Source organism: Octodon degus, unplaced genomic scaffold, assembly GCF_000260255.1.
Source record: "Octodon degus isolate 3935 unplaced genomic scaffold, OctDeg1.0 scaffold00331, whole genome shotgun sequence".
NCBI classification, from domain to species: domain Eukaryota; kingdom Metazoa; phylum Chordata; class Mammalia; order Rodentia; family Octodontidae; genus Octodon; species Octodon degus.
In genome coordinates, this window is record NW_004524907.1 from 878128 (window position 1) to 899456 (window position 21329).

The window sequence follows — 21329 nt, forward strand, 5'->3', positions numbered from 1 at the left end:
AAAAAAAAAAAAGTTTAAAAGAAACGTTTTTAAATAAGACAAAGAAAAATAACAATTAAAAAAGTTAATTCTCAAAATATGAGTTGTGATTAGTACCAGAAAACTATGCTCCCAGAATCTAGGATTAACTTTGACATTATATTATGTAGGAAACTTTCCTAAGTATAGTGTATTTTATAAAGCTATTTGGAGACAGATTAGTGCTCATATCAAAGGTCTTTCCTTTGTATCTCAGGGAAGGAGGTTAAAATGCAATTGGTAAAAAAGAAATGTTAAGCCTGGTGCAGTAGCGCACACCTGTGATCTCAGCACTTGGGAGGCTGAGGCAGGAAGACTGCTATCAAGGCCAGCCTGCGCTATAGTGAGTTCAAAGACAACCTAGACTACACAGCAAGACCATATCTCCAACAAACAAACTAACTAACTAACATTCTACAAATGTTGCATATGGTACACTAAAATAAAGATGAGTTTTAATGTAATAAATGCAAACTCTATCCACTACCTGTCTTTGTGGTAATCTCCACTGTCTGATAAGTATGAGTGTGTTGGTAATATCTAATACAGATGAAAAGGAAAAAAGCTAACAAGCATAAGTAATTTCCTAGTCTAAAACATTATTTAAGACAAAATACGAATAGTTTCTCATTCTTCATCACAGTATGAATGATTTTCTCCTAAAGACCATGCAATTTCCCTTGTTGATTTTACATATACCAAACAACAATCTCATTACTTTTATTTCACTAAGAAATCTGAAGGAACAAGCAGAAAAAATTTTTATAATCAACAAAATACAATAACCCCAGGTCAAAATTAATAAAATGATCTTCTCACACAAGTTAAATACATTATGGTTAGATAAAATCAGCTGGGGCCAGGGAGATGGCTCAGTGGAATAAGCGCTTCCCTGGCAAGCGCAAGGGCCTGAGTTCAATCCCCAGTTCCGCCAAAAAAAAGATAAAATTAGCTACACTATTCTGGCCTTTCATTATACCTGGATAAGTTATTACTGGAGAACTGTATATTAGAGGCAAAGTACACCTTTTAGGCATACTTAATAAATACTTGTAGAATGAATAAATGGTATGAGGTTTATACTTCATGATAAAAAAGTTTTTATTCATACCAATGAAATGACCAACAGAAATAAATTTCATTTCTAGGAAACTCTTTAGGTTGGCGGTAATCTTTGAAATCTGGTTTCTTAGAAACAAAGTACTCTGCACAGTTAAGTCAGGAGATGAAGACTGAGATGTAGCCCATGGAAACCATGGTTGAAAGCTGGACAAAAAAGACTAAAATATCATACTGATACTTAAAAATCAGTAGGACAAATTGTTATCAAGAAGAAGGCATAATAAAACATGTTTTTAAACCTATAAAGCATGAAAATTGCAATCAACTTTCAAACAGGGTGACATAATTATGATACCTACTAAAAAGTGGTAACAAATATACGAATGATCTAGGCAGACCTGTTAATTATGTAGAGCAAAATGCACCAAAGATATGCTGTACCGTATTTACACCTCCATGAAAAAAAATAAACTCTACTTACATATGTGCCTTAGAAGTAAAGCTTCTGAGAGAAGTAGGGAAATAATTAATTCTTTAAAAAACAGGAAGAAGGGAGAGAGGGAGAGAGGAGGAGAGAGGGAGAGATCTATAAGATAACTGCTAAAAAATTTCTAAGTATATATTTATAAATACAATCCCATTTCTGTATTATACTGGCTCACTATATATTTAATTGCCTTCATACCCTTAGGCAATTTACCTAACATGTGTCTCAAATTGGCCAGCCAGATAATTCAGTGTACTAAGTGCAGGGACAGGGTTCAATCTCTGGCGCCACATGCCACACTGGCCTACCACTGAGACTGGGAGTGGTGGCGCATGCCTGTAATCTTAGCACTGGGGAGGCTGAAAACAGGAGGATCTCTATGAGTCTGAGCTGTGCAGTGAGATCCTGTACCAAATACATTTAAAAAAAAAAAAAGATCTTACTACTACTAATTCATATGCTCCATATACTTCTTAGAAATTTAATTATCCATTAATTAAAAGCAGACACTATGGTAAAAGGAATATAGAGATGAATAAAACACCACATTTTGGGCCATCAATCCCTAAGTAATTAAAAGGTTTGTAATCATTCTATTGTCATTATTGAGTTTTGATCTCAGAACTATATTACTGTCATAAAATGAACAGAAAGATGTCAGTCTCAGATAAAAAGACAAATAATTTATAAACCTTCAAAGATTAAGTAATTCCTATGTTACTTAAATTATTCCCAAACTGGGCATGATGGCACACACCTTAATTTTAAGCATTCTGGGAGGGTGAGGCCAGAGGATCACAAATTCAAACCCTAGAGCCTGAGCAACTCAGTAAGACCTTGCCTCAAAATAAAAAATGGTTTGAGGATGTAGTTCAATGTAAAGGTCCTGGATTCAACCCCCAATATCACAAAAAGAAAACAAACAAACAATAAAGATTGGACTCGTAGTGATCCTCCTGTTTTCAGCCTCCCAAGTGCTGGGATTACAGATGCTCGCCACCACACCCAGTCTTAATCTCCTTTTCAGATTGCCACTGGGGGCAGGGCCAGCATGGCACACCAGGGATTGACCCTGGTCCCTGCATCTGCCTAAGCAAGTGCTTCAATCCACTAAGCTATCTGGCCGGCCCTGTAATTTCTATTTCTATTCTATATTTCTATTTCTATTCTTACCACAAGCAAATTGCACAAGCTGGTTTCAAATTTGCAATCAGTCCTCCTGTCTTACTCTCCCAGAGTGCTGGGATTAAAGGCATGCACTGTTACTCCTAGCCCTCGTTCATTTTACAACAGTAGTATGATCCTGATAACAAAACTCAATAATGACAAAAGAAGAAAATTAAAGACCAGCCTCCTTTTCAATAGAAACAAAAATCCTAATTTAAAGATTAAAAAAAAATTCCACTGGGGCTGGTGAGATGGCTCAGTGGTCTAAAGCACCTACTTAGAACAAGCTAAGCTAAGCAAAAGTACAGCGACCGTGGTTCAATCCCCAGCACCACATGCCAGCCAGCCTCGCCCCCTGGTGGGCTGAGCTGGCCACACACACACACACACAAAATAAATTTAAAAAAAATTCCACTGAATTATTACTATATTATTAACATTCCTAGTCAAAGCAGTTTTTATTCAAAGTTCATGGTATTACATTAGAAAACCCGCTCATAAAATGCATTAATTGTTTAATGGAAAAAAACTATAAGGTCATTTTGATGGAATCTCAAAAGGTATATAATAAAAGCACTAGTCATTAAGTCCCTTGAAATTAGGAATAAAGTGAAACTTTTAAAATATAAAGCACAAACATGTCCTAACAAAGAAACACTTTCAGTCCCACTGAAGGCAGAAAGATGGAGTACCCACTATTAGATGACATTTTTTTTTTTTTTTTTTTTTTTTTTGGTGGGACCAGGGATTGAGATGATATTGTTTTGACAGGACAGGCAATGTAACATAAAAAAAATATGAGACATAAACATAGGAAAGAAATATATAATCTGTATTTGTAGACAATATGACTGCTAGTCTACAGAATAAAATGAAAACCTATTAAGTTAAAATAATTTGACTATGTAGCAAAACAATGGGTAACAAAAATCTTTTCAGCAATAATTATGAAACTTTAGTGAATGACAACAAATGCCCTGTACCTTGTGCTCAATTTTGCTGTGAAGACAAAAATGCTCTAGAAAATAAAATCTATTTAAAAACAAACAAATTGAAACAAGAGTCTTGGGCCTAAATTAAAAGTTTCAGATCAGACCCACATGTGCAAACATCACACTGTCTCCTTAGTGTGAAAACCTGAAAGAGAAACATGGAACTGAGGGGTAAAATAGACACTGGGAAAAGGGAAAGAACTTAAAAGGAAAGAGTTATTGAGTTGAAGAGGACAGGAGAGGGATTGAGGAAAAGAGATTTTATTTATGTATATAAGCATGATGGTTTGGACAAAGGTACTGTGCATTTCAGCTGGTCTATAGAAAGAAGCAGTTAATGCTTTAATTTTTGTCTCCTTTTTTCAATCGTACTTTTTCTCTTCTTAATTTCATATAAATTTCTTTCTACCTCCAATTTTACATGCATATATCTGATAATATAAATAACTGGTTGGAAGACAACATTATGTATTACAACAAATACTGTGAAATTCCTATTACTTTGTTAACTGAAATTCTGTATCATTTATAATTTTTTCTGTTTTAATTCTAATTTTTACTTTTTAAAAAATTAAAATTAAAAAAAAATTTAAAAGAAAGCTTTTTCCGCCATCTTGGAGCCTGGGGAGTCCCGCAGGGAATAGGACTTCTAAAAGGCAAGTATGTCTGGAAGACTGTGGTGCAAGGCCATTTTTGCTGGCTATAAGCGGGGTCTCCGGAACCAGAGGGAACACATAGCTCTTCTTAAAATTGAAGGTGTTTATGCCTGGGATGAAACACAATTCTACTTGGGCAAGAGATGTGCCTTATGTGTACAAAGCGAAAAACAGCACAGTGACTCCAGGTGGCAAACCAAACAAAACCAGAGTGATCTGGGGAAAAGTAACTCGGGCCCATGGAAACAGCGGCATGGTTCGTGCCAAGTTCCGAAGCAACCTTCCTGCTAAGGCCATCGGACACCGAATCCGTGTGATGCTGTACCCCTCAAGAATTTAAACTAACGGAAAATAAAAGTGCATTTGTGCTCTTGTATAAAAAAAAAACTTAAAAGAAAAATGCCAAATTAATACACACACACACACACACACACACACACACACACGATGCATTCCAATCAAAATCCCAATGGGTTCAGGGAGCAGAGATTGGTAGTTTATCTAAAATCTACTTGGAAGGATAAACATAAGAGAAACATTAAGAAACTTTGCGGGGGGGAAGAAATCTTGAGGAACTTTTCCTACTCTGTATCAAAATGTACTACTATAAAACAACAAGGGGCCAGGGAAATAGCTCTGCAGCATAAGCACCTGCCTGGCAAGCACAAAGTCCTGAATTCAATCAGTATTTAAAAAAAAAAAAAAAAAAAGCAGCAAATAAGGCAATATGGTATATGTTCAGAAATATACTATGAAAATTCATATATAATAAAAGTGATATTTCAAAGCAGATGGATTATTCAACAAATTATGCTGCAAATAACTGGATACTGATTTGGGGAGGGAATTAAAACCTTACCTTAAAAATACACAAGAATGGGCCAGCAAAATAGCTCAGCAGATTAAGTATCTGCTTAGGCAAGCAATCCCTGCTTAGGGATTTCATTCCCTGTGTGCATGCAGCCCTGGCCCCACCCCCAGGCACACTGAGCTGGCCACTGAGACTGGGAATGGTGATGCATACCTGTAATCCCAGCACTGAGGAGGCTGAAAACAGGAGGATGACTATGAATCCAAGCTTGTACCAAATATGTTTTAAGAAAAAAAAAAAAAACAACAAAACCCCACAAGAATAATCATCCGCCAGAGATGTGGGCATAAAACCTAATCAGGGCCAGAAACTCTCCATGAAGCCTGACAAATGACATGTTCTGATATACATTCTCTAATGGTCTTGAAACTTTGAAGCCATTTTCATTTTACATAAGGAGAGCTTACTACTGTTATCATGTCAACACAGGAAACCAGATTCTACAAAGGAAAGGTGACAGACAGATGAAGATAACATATTGACAACGTATATAATAGACTTCTACTTTACATCAGTGGTTTTCAATATTAACACAGACAGAACTAATAGTATAGAAAGATGAAGACATATTATATGAAAAAACTAGATGTTTAAAAGACCTAATTATCTAAAAATTAAGATACTGTCTTTGCCCTAAGGAACTGCGAAAAAATTACAAGTATAAAGACATATATAAACTTAATTTTTACTTTTCTAAATATACATAATAAACATTTTAAAATATATTTTTATGTTTCTCTAAGTCTGGCTATTTTATCCCTTGCAGTGCTAGGAATCAAACCTGGGCTTCACACATGCTAAGTAAGCACTCTACCACTGAGATATATCCACAGCCTGATGATCTCTTCTTAAGTGTATACTTAGAATGAGAATGTTAGGGCAGTGTCTTCCAAAACAGATATAATACCATCAACTAATTTTATACAATACAGGGACATTTTCAAAACAAATTCAATAGCTACATATTAATTTTCATTCAAAACCTCCTGGTTTTTTCATGTAAAAGACAGAGATAATATTATTACTGAAGATTTAGAGAGCCTTGATAACCCAGAATCTCAAAATTTCCCACAATATTCAAATGGCCTATGGAAATTAACAATAACTCATATGCTCATCTCTCACCCACCATCCACTGCAGCTTTGGCAATAACTGGAATCCAGTTTAGTATGGCCTAGGTAACATAAGATTAAGAGTGGTAACTGTTACATTCAAAAGAAAATGCATGAATTCACTAACATTGTACAATTCTGGAAACTGTCTTTCATGATGCACTGTATGTCGGGTATTAGTATTAGGATTTAGAGGACTAATTGTCCTGTCTTGCTGGAACTTAACAGTCTAACAGGGAAGAAAGACAATAAATAACCCTATGTCTTAGTGTATCTTTTGCTGCTCTAACAGAATACCACAGACAAGGTAAATTATATAACTGACATTTATTCAGCTCATAGTTGTAAGGCCAGGAAATACAAGATCAAGATGGGGCTACATCTGATAAGAGCCTTCCTGTTCTGTCTTTCACAGAAGAAAGACAAGTAAGGACCCAGGACAGAGAGAGAGCCCACTTTTATAACTAACCAATCCCACTACCAAGGCAATCCACTCATGAGGGCAGGACCCTGATGAACTCATCACCTCTCAAAGATCCTGCCTCCCAATACTATCAGAGTGGCAGTTAAAGTTCAATACAAGTCTAGGAGGGGCCATTCAAACCACAGCACCACCCAAAAATAATATTGCCTCAACAACTAGTGCTAATAGGAAGTACACAGAGCTCTGCAAGGAATACACAAGACCTAGCAACACCAGGAAAAGTCAGAAGAAGTGACACTCAATATCAAATCTAAGACGGTCTGAGTTAATCTAAGGGTTGTGGGAAAGACTAGAAGCAAAACATTCTAAGTTCTGAGAGATGAAACAAAATATGCAAAGGCCTGTGGCCAAGGAGAACAGATCAAGTGCAGAAAAGGTCAGTATGGCTAGAATGGAGGCAGTAAAGGCAGAAGAGGCAAGAACTAAAACTGAAGTAGACAGAAGCCCATTTTTAGGAACTCAAATATATTTTATCAATGTTTGATTTTTAACTTTTTTTTTCAGTATCAGGGATCGAACTCAAGACCTTTTGCTTGCCAGGCAGGTGCTTATCCTGCTGAGCTATATCCCCAGCCCGATTTTTAACTTTTACTGATTTTAAAATTTAGTATTTTAGTATTTTAAATATCTAACCAAAACAGATATCTAATCAAAAATGGCTTACACTACAAAGAAACTTATTTACTTTACTTAACAGATCTTCTAGAGATAAACAGTTCCAGGTCTGGTACAACAACTCAAGGAAAAATGCACCTTTCCATTTATCTACTCTGCCATCATAGGCACCAGCCATGTCTCCCACACATGGTTGGAAGATGGCTACAACAGCTGAAGCATGACATCTTTACAAAGGAAGTAAAGAACAGGAATTTGCTGCAGGTATTTTGCTTGTGAGAGGAAAATTTTTCCCAGATGTCCTTCTAGTAGATCTTTTGGGTCCCAATAGTGAGGAAAGGGTTACATGCCAATACCCTCTACTTTAAAAAGCTTCAGAAAGCAATATTGAGCAATTTTTGTTCGTATTTCAAGAGGTGGTCTCTATTTGGCAAAAAAAGATGAATAAAATGGCTAGTGAATATACAGTTAATAATGTTTGCACACATAAAGAACATAAAATTTCCTTTGAAAATGAATCAATTGAATTTTTAAAAACTAGTGGGTCTATTTAAAGAAAAATAAATACTGATGTTGATACACAGGAGAAAATTCATTAAGAAATTACTTAAATGGGGCTGGGGAAATAGCTCAGCAGTCTAAGCGCCTGCCTACAAGTTTGACCCCTAGTACTACATATCATGCCAACCCTAGAGCCCCGCACATGCTGTACCAGCCACCAGGTGTGGTGGTGCACACCTGTAATCCTAGGGCTGGGGAGGCTGAGATAGGAGGATCACATCAAATCTGAGCTGCATAGGGGTTGCACAGTGAGACCCCATACCAAATAAACAAATAAATGATAAAAAAAAATTACTTAAATGACTGAAGTGTAGAAAACACTCAACTTTGTAGTTAATGACACCAACAGAAAGCATAACCAGAGTTGCTGTGTTTTATAAATGATAGTAAAACAAAAATCACAGGCTATTAAAGCATTGTTAAATATTAAATAAATACTAACTCTATGGAACAATTAATTTGCAACATTATGCCTTTTTTCTTTTAGCTGTAGTTAATAAAACAGCTACTTAGCAGATACAGTGGTTAAATCCACTATGAGCTTAAATCCCTTCTCCACATCCTTCTCTCCCTAGTAACCTCTCACAATAAAGCTTAGAAAACTAAATCTATGCTCTTCCCATTTTACTTATAGCTGGGAGCATGGAACATATGACATGATATTTACTGAATGGAATTTTTTTGAAGAGGGGATGTGGTAGGTGGGGAAGTAGAAAACCTCCTTTAAAAAATTAAGACCAAAAAAAAAAAAAGGGGGGGGGGGCGGCCAAATAGCTCAGTGGATTAAAGTGCCTGCAAGGAGGCACAGAGGCTGGGGGTTTGATCCCCTGGCCTGCCAGCCATTGAGACTGGGCATGGTGGCATTTGCCCATAATCCCAGCTCTTGGGAGGCTGTAAGCAGGCAGATCACTATGAGTCCAATCTAGTAATGAGACCCTGTAGACCTTGTAGACCCTTCCCTAAAATACAAAATAATAATAATAATAATAATAATAATAATAATAATACCTCTACTTCTGCAAAATATATTAAACCAGTAAGCCTGGGGAAAAAAACCAACAGAATCACGAAGCCTCAACACTGATATGGTTGAGAAAGAACCTGTAAACTGACTTTTTCCATGAAGCAAATTAGACATACAAGCTTAAATATGGTATCATTTCTCTTATATGAGAAACCCACAATATAAATAAAAGAACAAAATAAAAGATAGACAATAGGAAAACAGGGAGTTATCTTTTGCAAATGGAAATGGTACCAAGAAACAAGGAGAGCAGAAAGGATTAAAAAGTATATGTACCAACTTCCCACAATGAATATGCTCATTATAACCTGTAAACATGTACTGACAATTTTTTATTTATTTATTTATTTTTATTTTAGGGAAGGGTCTACAGAGTGTTCAAGGTTTCACTACTAGATCCGACTCAGAATGATCCGCCTGTTTACAGCCTCCCAAGCTCACAAAGTGAGTTCAAGGCCAGCCTGGACTACATAATGAGGCCCTGTCTCAAACAAACAAAATTCTATGGCATGAATTGGGGATACAGCTCAGCCGAATAAGCCCCTACCTGGCAAGGGCAAGGTCCCAAGTTCAATCCCTGGTACTATTTAAAAAAAAAAAAAAAAAATCTATGAATTATATATAGCTTAGTGCTTGAAAAAGTCGAGGCAATTCAGTTATGTTATTTTCAATCTTTTTCTCTAAGGCTGGATCTAAGGATGCCCAAGGGCCCATACTATGTTGTATTGTAGTTAGGGTAATTATCTCCCTTCTCCTTTGGCAACTAAAAGCAATTTTTCAGTATTTTATTTCCACAAAAGGAACCCTCACAAAAGCTGTCCAACAGGCTAGAAACCATCAACTGATAATCAGAAAAACACAACCTTGTCATTTTACTCTGATACCCAACACCATTAGTAATTTAAGGGCCTTGAACAAAAGCTACTGTTTAAAATGTTCAGATCTAGTTTGATAATAACAATAAGCTTGTCTTCTGGATGGTTAACAACCTAAGTTTGCAGACCAAAATTAGAGAAAAAGGAGGGCTACAAGGAAAGCCAACATTCTGGCCCTAGCCTTCTAAGGTCAATTAAGACTCAGGACATATGAGAACTTGTACTGTAACGTCATGTACCTCGGTAGTGTCCCAAATTTTCTGATCAAGAAGATTATGGGGCCAAAGAGGAAAGTGATCGATGATGTAGAGTGTGCCTAAGGAGAGTCACATGGGGAGAAGACACTCTCTCAGGCTTTCACAGAGAGCACGTTGGCCAAGCATTGGCCGTGACTCATCCACATGGCTGCCGCTGACAAAGGTTCTATAATCTGAGGTACAGGATCTCAGGATAAATACTGAGGGCATTTCACTGACCTTCTCAGACCAAAAAGCTACAACTCTTGTTGCACAGGTCCTGCTTTACCTTGGTCTTAACCATCCAGTAGAAAAGTATGAAGATGAAATATAGGAAGTAAAGCCATGTTGTTATGTTGAGCTGTGGGGGACTCAGGTCAATAATTTCTTGACATTGCCAGTTAAACAGAAGACCCAATGCTATTGTGGGCTACTGGACTCTTTTAGAATGTTTTGCTGAGTTTACACACCTATAATATTCAACAATAGAACTTAAAAAAATTGGGATATAACTATGAATGTCCATTTTGTATCTGTGTATTCAAAGTGGTTGGGATAGATATATAGTTGCATTCTCTTAATGAATAGAATGATTTGTTCTAATGGTGTTTGTAAGTAGGATCACAAGTCTGCATCTTGTACATCAATTAACCACTAAGAAGAATATATGCAGTGTATTATTTGTTGAAACTGTACTTTCGATTTGATTTGAAACTGTCTCATTGCTATATGTTTATCAATAAAACTTTGAAAAGAAAAGAAAAAAAAATGTTCAGATCTAATTATTCTGACCAAATTGGGATTAGAGCATCCAAAAAAATCATGATCTGTAAAAATCCTTAAGTTCATGCTAAAATAAATAAGTAGCCAGATGAAGTAGGGCAGGGAGAGGAGAAAAGCTCTTTTGTACAGAAGAATGTCTCTCTGACGGAGAGAGGGAGAGAGACAGAGAGAGGGAGAGAGATCAAAACAGAAATATGGATCTGAGACTCATCAGTATACAGGTAATTGTTAGAGCTCTGTGAGGACTTGGGAATGGCCACAGAGAACTTACAGATAAGTGGCTCTCAACCTCCAGGGGATCTTTTTGATGTCAAAACTGGAGTGGAGGTGGAGGTGGGGCAGTGGGTGTTAGGATATACAGTGGAGAACCAGGGATGCTGCTCGACAACACTGCCAGAGAGCCTCACAACAATGAATTATCTGGCTCACAGTTCAATAGTAGTGAAGTTGTGAAATCCTGTTAAGAAGAAAATCAGAATGAAGGAAAAGCAATACTCAAAAAACACCCACAAGAAGGGTCAGCCAAATAGCTCAGCATATTAAAGCGCCTGCAAACAGGAGCAGGAGCCAGGGGTTCGATTCCCAGGCTTGCCATACCCCCAGGGGGCGCTGAGACAGCAATTGAGACTGGGCATGGTGGCGCAAACCCATTAATCCCAGCTCTTGGGAGACTGTAAACAGGCAAATCACTCGAGTCCAATCTAGTAGTGAGACCCTGTAGATCCTTCCCTAAAATACAAAAATTTAAAAAATTAAAAAAAAAACAAACCACACATACGCACAAGAAAGGACAAGTCAGAGATGCAGTTATGTGGCTCAGTGGTATTGTGCATGCTTTAACATGCACAAGCTCTGGAGTCAAGCTCTAGCAACCCACCCCACACTCTCCCAAAGAGGAAGGAAAAAAGTACATATAAATCAAGAAAATATACTGTTATGGATACCAGAGCAGTTTGAAATTTCAAGAAGAAAAAGACCAAACGAGTTGAATTCTGACTGGATTTGCTTTGTAAGGATTTTCTTTTTCTTTTTTTTCTTTCTTTTTTTTTTTTTTGCAGAACTGGGGATTGTACTCAGGCCCTTGCACTTGCTCTATCTCCCTGGCCCCTAATTTCCATATATTTGCTAGGCTTGTCATTAGAAAGTAAGCAGGGTTTTAGTGAAAGGAGAACCAGATTATAGTAATTAAATGAGAAAGTATATAACGTAAATGTAGCTATCTCAATAAACTTTATTGAAAAGGAAAAGATAGATTAGGCAGCAATTAGAGCAATGATTCTCAAGTCTGGTGACAAAGCTTTTAAAAATTATCAATGCCCAGATCTCACACAAGACTAACTTAAATCATAGTCCCTAGAATGGGGTCCAGGTAGCAGTATTTTTTAAAGTATCTTCAGTAACATTATTGTATAACCATGTTTGAAAATTATAAAACTAAAGATTAAAAGGGCAGACAATAGGCATACAAGGAGGGGAGGAAGCAGAAAGAGGAAAATGAGACAAAAATCTCGGAAGAGATAGGTAATGAATGGATCAGGAACATAACATGACCTGATGGGCTTGCTTTGAAAAAAAGAAAGAATACTTCACCTAAGAAGAATGGATGGAGAAATAAATGTTAACAATTGAAGCGGGGCACAGCAATTTGAGTTTACACCAAAGGTCCCCATTTTCATAAAGAAGATAAATGGACTGCTGATATCAGCATCTAGACAGTGAAATTTGGTGAAAATTTAAAATATTTCTCGAGCAAATGCAAAACAAAAGACTAATCAAAAGCACTGACAACCTAACAGATTAAATATACTATTTGTAGGGACATCAAATGAATGTATTTATGAGATTTTCTGCTTGTGGGGCTTAAACGACCTCTACCAGAGAAGTAAGGAAAAGTGAACCATAATAGTGATCCAAAATTTCTGTTTTAGTGGGTGGGAGAGGAGAAAAAATGTCCAGGAGTTTAGATCAACAGCTAAGAGACTGTATCTTGCATCCTGAGTAACTAATTAAAAGATAACAATTTAGGGCTGGGGAGACAGCTCAGTAGAATAAGCGCTTGCCTGGCAAATAAAACGACCTGAGTTCAATCCCCAGTTCCACAAAAACAAAAAAACAAACAAAAAAAAGATAACAATTTAAAGATAACAATATGAAATGTATCAACCATTTGTCACCCTATTATTTTCTTTGGAAATTTGAGGGGTTTTTTCTTTAAAATTTTAAAAAACAAAAACAAAGTTAAGAGGCTCAACTACTTGGTTTCAAATGAAGAAGGGAACATAATCTATAAGTAGTTTAGCTGGTGTGGGACACAGTGGATTTACGTCTGGGCTCCTAAAGCTATTAAAATATTCTAAGATTTCAGATTTTTATCCTACTTGATCCAATAAAGTATATTCCTTCTATATTGTACACATCCTAAAAAGGAATATCTCTAGCTGATTGGAAGCACAAAACTGAAGATGACAGAAACATACTTGGAAAGCTATGTGCTACAGCAAGTATTGTAAATGTTAGCAGTATTCTGGGAGGGGGGGAGACTGTAGGTTCTAGAACATGACTGACCAACAGAACTTCCTGAGATGATGGAAATGTTCTATAATCTGTGCTATCAAATATGGTAACTACTGGTTATATGGGGCCTTTGAATCCTTAAAATGTGGCAAGTGGAAGGGAGGAATTTCAAACTCTATTAACTTTTAATTAATGTAAAATAACATAGCTACACATGCCTAGTAGCCACCATATCTGAGAGTATACCACTATATTCATGTGGCAGCAAGTTAAAGAACCCTAGGACTCATCAATGGCTGTTACTTTAGTTCTCTGAGTCTTAGTTTATTCCTGTGTAACAGAGATGGCAAACTTACAGTATGTGTGCTACTGTGGGCTATTTGTCATCAATGAAAGCTCTAAAAGGTTCACCATCACTGTATTAGGTGCAAATCGCAATAGCATCCACTTCCTCACACAGATTAAATGAAATTAAGCATGATACACAGTACTGCACCAACAGCAAACATTGAAAATTATTGCTTCCAAATGTATCCATGAAATTAAAAACTATGATTTCTTTTTCTCTATTTCATCCCCTGTGCACAGTATAGTGCCCCATGCATGAAAAGTCACTTAACAGATCTGAAAAAGAACAGATCTTTGAGTCCTAATGTTATTCAATATACTTTATATATATGTTTTTCAGTATCTTCTAAAATTTTTATAAACATCATATATTTTAATCTGAGAGCTTAGTAAAAAAATATTAACCAGAAACCTGTAATACTAGTTTTCATCACTCTATAGCTTATTAACATTGATTAACTGATACTACAGTACAGATAATCAATTTGTCTTCATTTCTATCCTGTCTACATTCCTTCTTGCCCACAAAGAGAGTATGTATCAGGACCTTATAAAGATCAGATTATGTCCATATGGCCTTCATTGAAACTCCATTTAAAGGGGCTGGTGAGATGGCTCAGTGGTCTAAAGCACCTACTTAGAACAAGCTTAGCAAAGCACAGGGACCACGGTTCAATCCCCCAGCACCACATGCCAGCCAGCCCTGCCCTGATGGGCTGAGCTGGCCACACACACACACACACACACACACACACACACACACACACACAAATAAATAAATTTTTTAAAAAAAGAAAGAAACTCCATTTAAAGAGAACTTAAAAGCAACTCACCCTTCAATAGCTGGAGATCTATCAGGACGAGTACTTCCTCGAGACCGGTATCTCCGAGTCATTGGCAACCTTGGAGGCCGACTTGGTCCCCAGAAGTCAGTATGAGTTTGGTGACCTCTGTCATTGGCTCTGTTATCTTGGTCCAGTGGATTGCTACTCAGAAATGGTCTAAAATCTTGGAAAAACATTGTTTGATCCAAATGGTCCCACAGCTAGTAAAAAACAGAAGTCAATCACATTAGGAAAATGAACAAATAATGAAAGGAAGAATAATTTTTAACATTTCAAAATTCAACAGCTCCAAAATAATAAGGTATGCTTCCCCAACTTCATGAGAGAGTAGAGAGAAATCTTCAAAGTTCACAAAATTTAGGGGGTAAATGTAAAAACTGAGAAAATTAATTTTCTTGATATAAAAGTAAACAAGCCAATAGCTGGCCGCATTCCTTAACACTTAGTTCATATCTACATGTCTCTGACTAGTTTACCCTTCAGAAATATAAATGAGCCAGAGGTTATCACATGCTTTTGTCCTAAGCATGATCAACCATTCAGAATAACATATTTTTTTTCATCTTTTAGCAGAATAATATTACACTCATGTTGTGTCACAAACAACACTACATTCCTGCCAAGATCTAAGCATGTTAAAGTTGTACCACAGCAGTGTAGAGTCTGTCTGACAGGAGCATTCTGTGGTACATACTGTATTTTTATTACTAAAATGGGGTGAGTCTGGGGGGTATGAATCATTATATAAAGGGAACTGGGGGAAAAAGACCTTAAAATAATGTTTTATTTTTCTATATACTAGGTATCTCAAAAGAGCTAGAGAATAATATTTGACATACTCCATCCATCAAGTATATAACCAGTTACATTGATTTGTTTGCTTCCAAGTTTCTTTTCATTTTTTTTTTGGGGGGGGGGGGGGGGGGCCGCGCCAACCCTGGGGGCGGGGCTGGCACAGCACGTGGTGCCAGGGATCAGACTGTGGTTCCTGTGCTTTGCCTAAGCTTGCCTAAGCAGGCACTTTAAACCACTGAGCTATCTTGCTGGCCCTGCTTTCAAGTTTCAAGTCAAACAGAAAAGTTTATTACCGTATGTCTATCTTAACTCTACTAATTACTTGCTCAATCAACTCTAAAAGTTCTAGACTTTCAAGTTTTCCAGTGTTTACAGTTTGCTTCTAATTTTCAAAATGTTTCTTCCCTTCTTAAAAATACAAAATGTATGTTATAGAAATATAAATCCAGAATATAAAATATAATATGCAATAGTCTCCATTTACTTAGCTGTGATCAATCTCTACTTCTAACTATTCCTGTACTAGAGGTTACTTTGGGATGCAGGATTCCAGATCTTTAAATATTTCTGTTTGTGTCTGTGTATAATTTTATGTATTTATGCACATGTATGCACATTATACATACATGCACTCAGGTTCTTCTTTTTTAAAGTCACACTACTTCGACACACATTTATTCGTTCAACAAATAATTCTTATGCCTGTACTTACCATGTTTTATTTACTTTTTGGGAGCTGCTAGATTCTAACAGTGAACAAAACATTTTAAAAAGAAAAGAAAAGAAAAAGAATCATCTGCTCCAATAGATTTTATTCGCTAGTGAGAAGAGACACACACCCATTCACCCCCCAAGAAAAGGAAAAGAAAACTATATGAGATGGCAGCTAACGATAACTAGAAAGAAGGAAGAAAACAGAGCTTGTACTACCTAAAGAGTTATTACTATTGTTTTCAACAGTAGATAGCCTAGGTGCTTTCTATTTTATATACTATTTAAAATTATTATAATATATCACATTGATGCATGAAAAAGACACAACAGTTAGGCTGTGTTAATGTATCACAGCAGCCTAGGAATGTCAGATAAGAGTGGTCTGTTGTGAGGGCCAGCCAAATAGTTCAGCAGATTAAAGTACCTGCTTAGGCAGACGTAGCAGCCCGGGGTCCCCCATGTGCTGTGCTGGCCCCACTCCCAGAGTGCACTGAGACAGCCACTGAGACTGCGTGTGGTGTTGCGAGCACCTGTAATCCCAGCTCTTTGGGAAGCTGAACACAGGTGGATCACTACAAGTCCAATCTACGTAGTGAGACCCTACAGATCCTCACTGAAAAAAAAAAAAAAAAAAAGTGTTCTATTGTATATATTTTTATCACTAAAATGGGGTACAATGGTTTGGTAGAACAATCCACCTACAATCCCAATTACCGGGGAAGCTAAAGCAGGAGGATTCCAAATTCAAGGACAAGGTACTGAATCCCTGCCTCAACATATAAAAGTGTTAGCAATGTAGTTCAGTGGTAGAACACTTGCCTAGCATGCAAAGCTCTAGGTTCAATCCCCTGTACAAGGGCAGAGGTGAGAGGAAACACACACATAATGAATAAGGTATAAGGAAACAAAACATGTTCATCTCTTGCATCACCAAAGTTATGGTAATTCTTTGTGCATCCCTCCCTTAACTCCCAAAGCAATCACTACCTTAATTTTTTTCATTCCATGGGGTTTTTAAAAAATATTTTCTATAAATGTCTATATCACCAAACAAATGTCCGTCCCTTATGAATTTCTCTGGCACTTGCTGTTTTTGCTCCACATATTGATGCATATAGCTATTATCCACTTATCTTCACATATTTTATGCCATACTTTTCAAAAACCATTTCTCATATTCAATGAACATCTACATTTTTTGGATTATTTCCCATTTTTGCTATTTAAAAAGGCAGCTGTGATGATTATGTGTCTCCTTATGAGAGTTTATCTCTTTCTGCAGTACCAGGGATTGAACCCAGGGTCTTTGCACTATATTTCCACTCCTTTTTGGTATTTATACAACTACTGTAGGATGGAGGAGATAGCTCACTAGAATAAGCACCTGCCTGGCCAGTGCAAGGTCCCGAGTTCAATCCCTGATACCAAAAACAAAACAAAACAAAAAACCGAACTACTATATGGTCTATATATTTTCAACTTTACTAAACTGTTTCCCGAGGACCAGCCAAATAGCACAGCAGTTTAAGCACCAGGGGCCAGGGATTTGATCCTCCAGCCTGCCGTGCCAGCCCCACCCCCGAGGCACACTGAGACAGCAATTGAGACTGGGTATGGAGGCGCGCACCTGTAATCCTAGCTCTTGGGAGGCTGTAAACAGGCAGATCACTCCAAGTATGATCTAGTAGTGAGACCCTGAACACCCTGTACCCTTCCCTAAGATACTAATACTAAAACAAAAACAAATTGTTCTCCAAAATGGTATAATCAACCTGACAATGCTTAGAAGTTTCTAATATATCACATCCTAACAAGTACTTGATGTCACAGGACTATTTGTTTCCTCCACTTTTTAACAATTTAGTGGGTTTTTTATCTTTGGTGTTCAAGAACAGGAGAGTTTATTTAAAATGCATATTTTTTAGCCTTATGGCAGAAAGTAAATTTAATGACTGTAGTTTGTAGTGAACCTGAAAAGACTGTTGTTACTATTTCTTGTAGGGCAAATTTGTTAGTAAGAAATTCTCTCAGCTCTTGTTTAGCTGAGTATGTCTTGACTTCTCCTTCATTCCTGAAGTAGATTTGCCAAACCTTGAATTTTTGGTTGGCAAATTTTCCTTTCTTCTTTCAGCTAAATGTTTGCTTAGCTATAGTGATATCTTCCAGTGTCCTGATAAGCTTGATTTTGATACCTTTTGTCAAGTTTTCTGATGCTTTTTTTCCTGCCATTACTCTTTCATTATAGTTTTTGGTTTTTTTTTTTTTTTTTTTTTTTTTTTTTTAATGTATTTGCTACAGGGTCTCACTATGCAGCTTTAACTCATAATGATCCTCCTGTTTTCAGCCTCCCCAGTATTGAGATTACAGGGGTGTGCCACCATGCCCTGTCTCCATGGCTGGCACAGCATGTGGTTCTGGGGATTGAATCCCAGGCCCTGAGCTTGCCTAAGCAGGCACTTAGTCCACTGAGCTATCTCACCATCCTTTGTTTTTTTTTTTCTTAATTTTCACCATCCCTTTTCATTGTAGCTTTAAGTTAGTTTTTTCTGGCATTGATAAGAGTAAGTATCTTTGCAAATTCAGTCACTTATATTTTTTCTCTTTTATGTTTCTTCTCTACTTTCTTACAGAATGGACTTTCTAACTGAGCTAGTAGTTCTTCATATATTCTGCATATTAACCTTTAGTCAGTTGCATGCATTTGAAGTATATTTTCCCAACTGTGACTCATTTAAAAATATTTTTCAGAGATGCTTAAAATTTAATTTTAACATCTTATGGTCTTAAATTCTTTCCCAAAACAAAGCCACAGGAAAAGTTGTCTACAACCAGGCATAGTGGCACACACCTATAATCCCAACACTCAAAAGGCTGAGGCTAGAGTAGTCCCACAAGTTCAAGGCCAGCCTAGGCTACATAATGACTTCAAGGCCAGCCTGAACTATACAGTGAGACCATATCTCAAAAATAAAAAATCTCTAGTAAGGGATGGAGATTTAGCTCACTTATATAGCATATACCTAGTATGCACAGGGCCTTGATTCAATGCCCCCACAAAATAAATAAAAACTTTTATCTTTTCTTCAGTTAAATTTTAGGGCTTTGTCTTACACATCAGTCTTCAATATATTAATTTTTTTGTAAGGCTTTACATAGGAATCTGACTTGTTTTCAACACAAAAAACTGACTGTCCTAACATCTTTTATTAAATTATGTCTTTTATTGCTCATCTTCAGTGCCATTATCATATCAAATTTGTAAACATACAAATTTTGTGGCTATTAAGTCTGTTGACCTTTACAGACACCATAGTCATAATTACTATAAACTTTATAACTTGTTTTGACACGTCACACATCAAGTCTCCAAGAGTGTCACGGTCATTTTGGAATTTTCACCTTTTTAAAAAATTTTGAGCCAGCAAGATAGCTCAGCAGACTAAGCACCTGCTTTGGCAAGTTCAGGGACCAGGGTTTGATCCCCAGTCCTGCATGCCATGCCAGTCCCACCCCTAGGAGCACTGAACTGGTGACATAGTTCAGGCATGGTGGCACATGCCCATAATACCAGCACAGGGGAGGCTGAAAACAGGAGTCCGAGCTGTAGTGAGACCCTATATCAAATACATAAAAAAAGAAAAAAATCCTTTTCTTTTTTCTTTTGTACCAGGAATAGAACTCAGGACTTACTCATGCCAGACAAGCACTTGTGCCACTGAGCTATATCCCAGCCCTTCACATATATTTTAAAATCACTTTGATAATCTTCCCATACAAGCTATATTGGGACAGTTACTTTCAATTGCATTGAATCTATCCTGTTAACGAACATCATATGGGAGCTTACTAAAAAAGACAGAATCTGAGACCCCACCCAGTCTTCCTAAATTAAGCTGACATGTACATTAAAATTTGAGAAGCACTGTTACAGACTACCAGGCAACTAACATTTTTATCATACCAAGTTTTTTATCCAAGAATACAGACCAGCCCTACTCACTTCCAAATTTCAGCTCTACTTTCAATAGTTTTGTTATTCAACACTTGTACATCTTTCTCTATAAAGATCTTACCATATTTTTGTTATAAGTATCACAGCACTTTCATTTTTTGCTGAAAATGGTACACACACACACACACACACACACACACACACACACACAAAGTTATTAAGTAGTGAGGATTAAACTCAGCCTTTGCACAAAATTATAACCCTAGCCCCTTCTATTTTGTATTTTGAGACAGGGTCTTAAGTTGCTAAATTGCCCAAGCTAGGCTGCAACTTGAAATCTTTCTGACTCCACTTCCCACAGTGCTAGGATGAGAGGATGAGAGGATGAGAGGATGAGAGGATGAGAGGATGAGAGGAGAGAGAGAGAGAGAGAGAGAGAGAGAGAGAGAGAGAGAGAGACAGAGAGAGAGACAGAGAGAGAGAGACAGGATGAGGAGAGGATGAGAGGATGAGAGAGACAGAGAAGAGAGACAGAGAGAGACAGAGAGAAAGACAGAGAGAAGACAGACAAGACAGACAGACAGACAGACAGACAGACAGTATTTTTCTCTTTTTTGGCAATCAGATTCAGGACCTTGCACTTGCCAGGCAGGCACTGTGCCACTGAGCTATATCCCCGACCCCAAATATAGATTTTTAATTGTCTTTAAATATTGTATTATTGGTAACAGACATGCAACTCTTCTATATACTGACCTTAATATAAAGAAAACTTGCTGAATGCAATAATTCTATTAATTTGCCTGTATAGAAAACTCAAAAGCATCTATAGCCATATCATCTAAGAAAAGTGTGTTTCCTTTTCAACCCTTACTTTTTTTATTTCTTATATAATTCCTCTAGGTAGAATCTGCAATACAACATTAAAAGTAAACAACGACAAGCACCCCTCTGTTGTTCCTAATTATAAAGAGAATATGCCTAGCAATTCATCACAAACATTTTATTTTATAGTAAGTTTTACAGATACTCTTTATCAGAAAAAAATAAATTTCTTTCTATTGCTAGTTTACTAAAAATGTTTCTCAGAAATGAGTACTGAGTATACCGATGAATGCCCATTTTGTATCTGTGTATTCAAAGTGGTTAGGATAGATATATAGTTGCATTCTCTTAATGAATAGAATGATTTGTTCTAATGGTGTTTGTAAATAGGA

The 21329-nt window shown here is 36.9% G+C and overlaps 1 protein-coding gene and 1 pseudogene across 1 annotated transcript in view; one reads left to right on the plus strand and one right to left on the minus strand.

The window, feature by feature from the left end:
* Nucleotides 1-21329, minus strand: part of Rnf115 (ring finger protein 115) — a 95573-nt gene that overhangs the window by 22558 nt on the left and 51686 nt on the right. The window contains exon 4 of the mRNA XM_004647835.3: nucleotides 14640-14851. Coding sequence (XP_004647892.1) covers nucleotides 14640-14851 — 212 coding nt within the window. The remainder of the gene's footprint in view (nucleotides 1-14639; nucleotides 14852-21329) is intronic.
* LOC105741204 lies at nucleotides 4352-4760 on the plus strand (annotated as a pseudogene).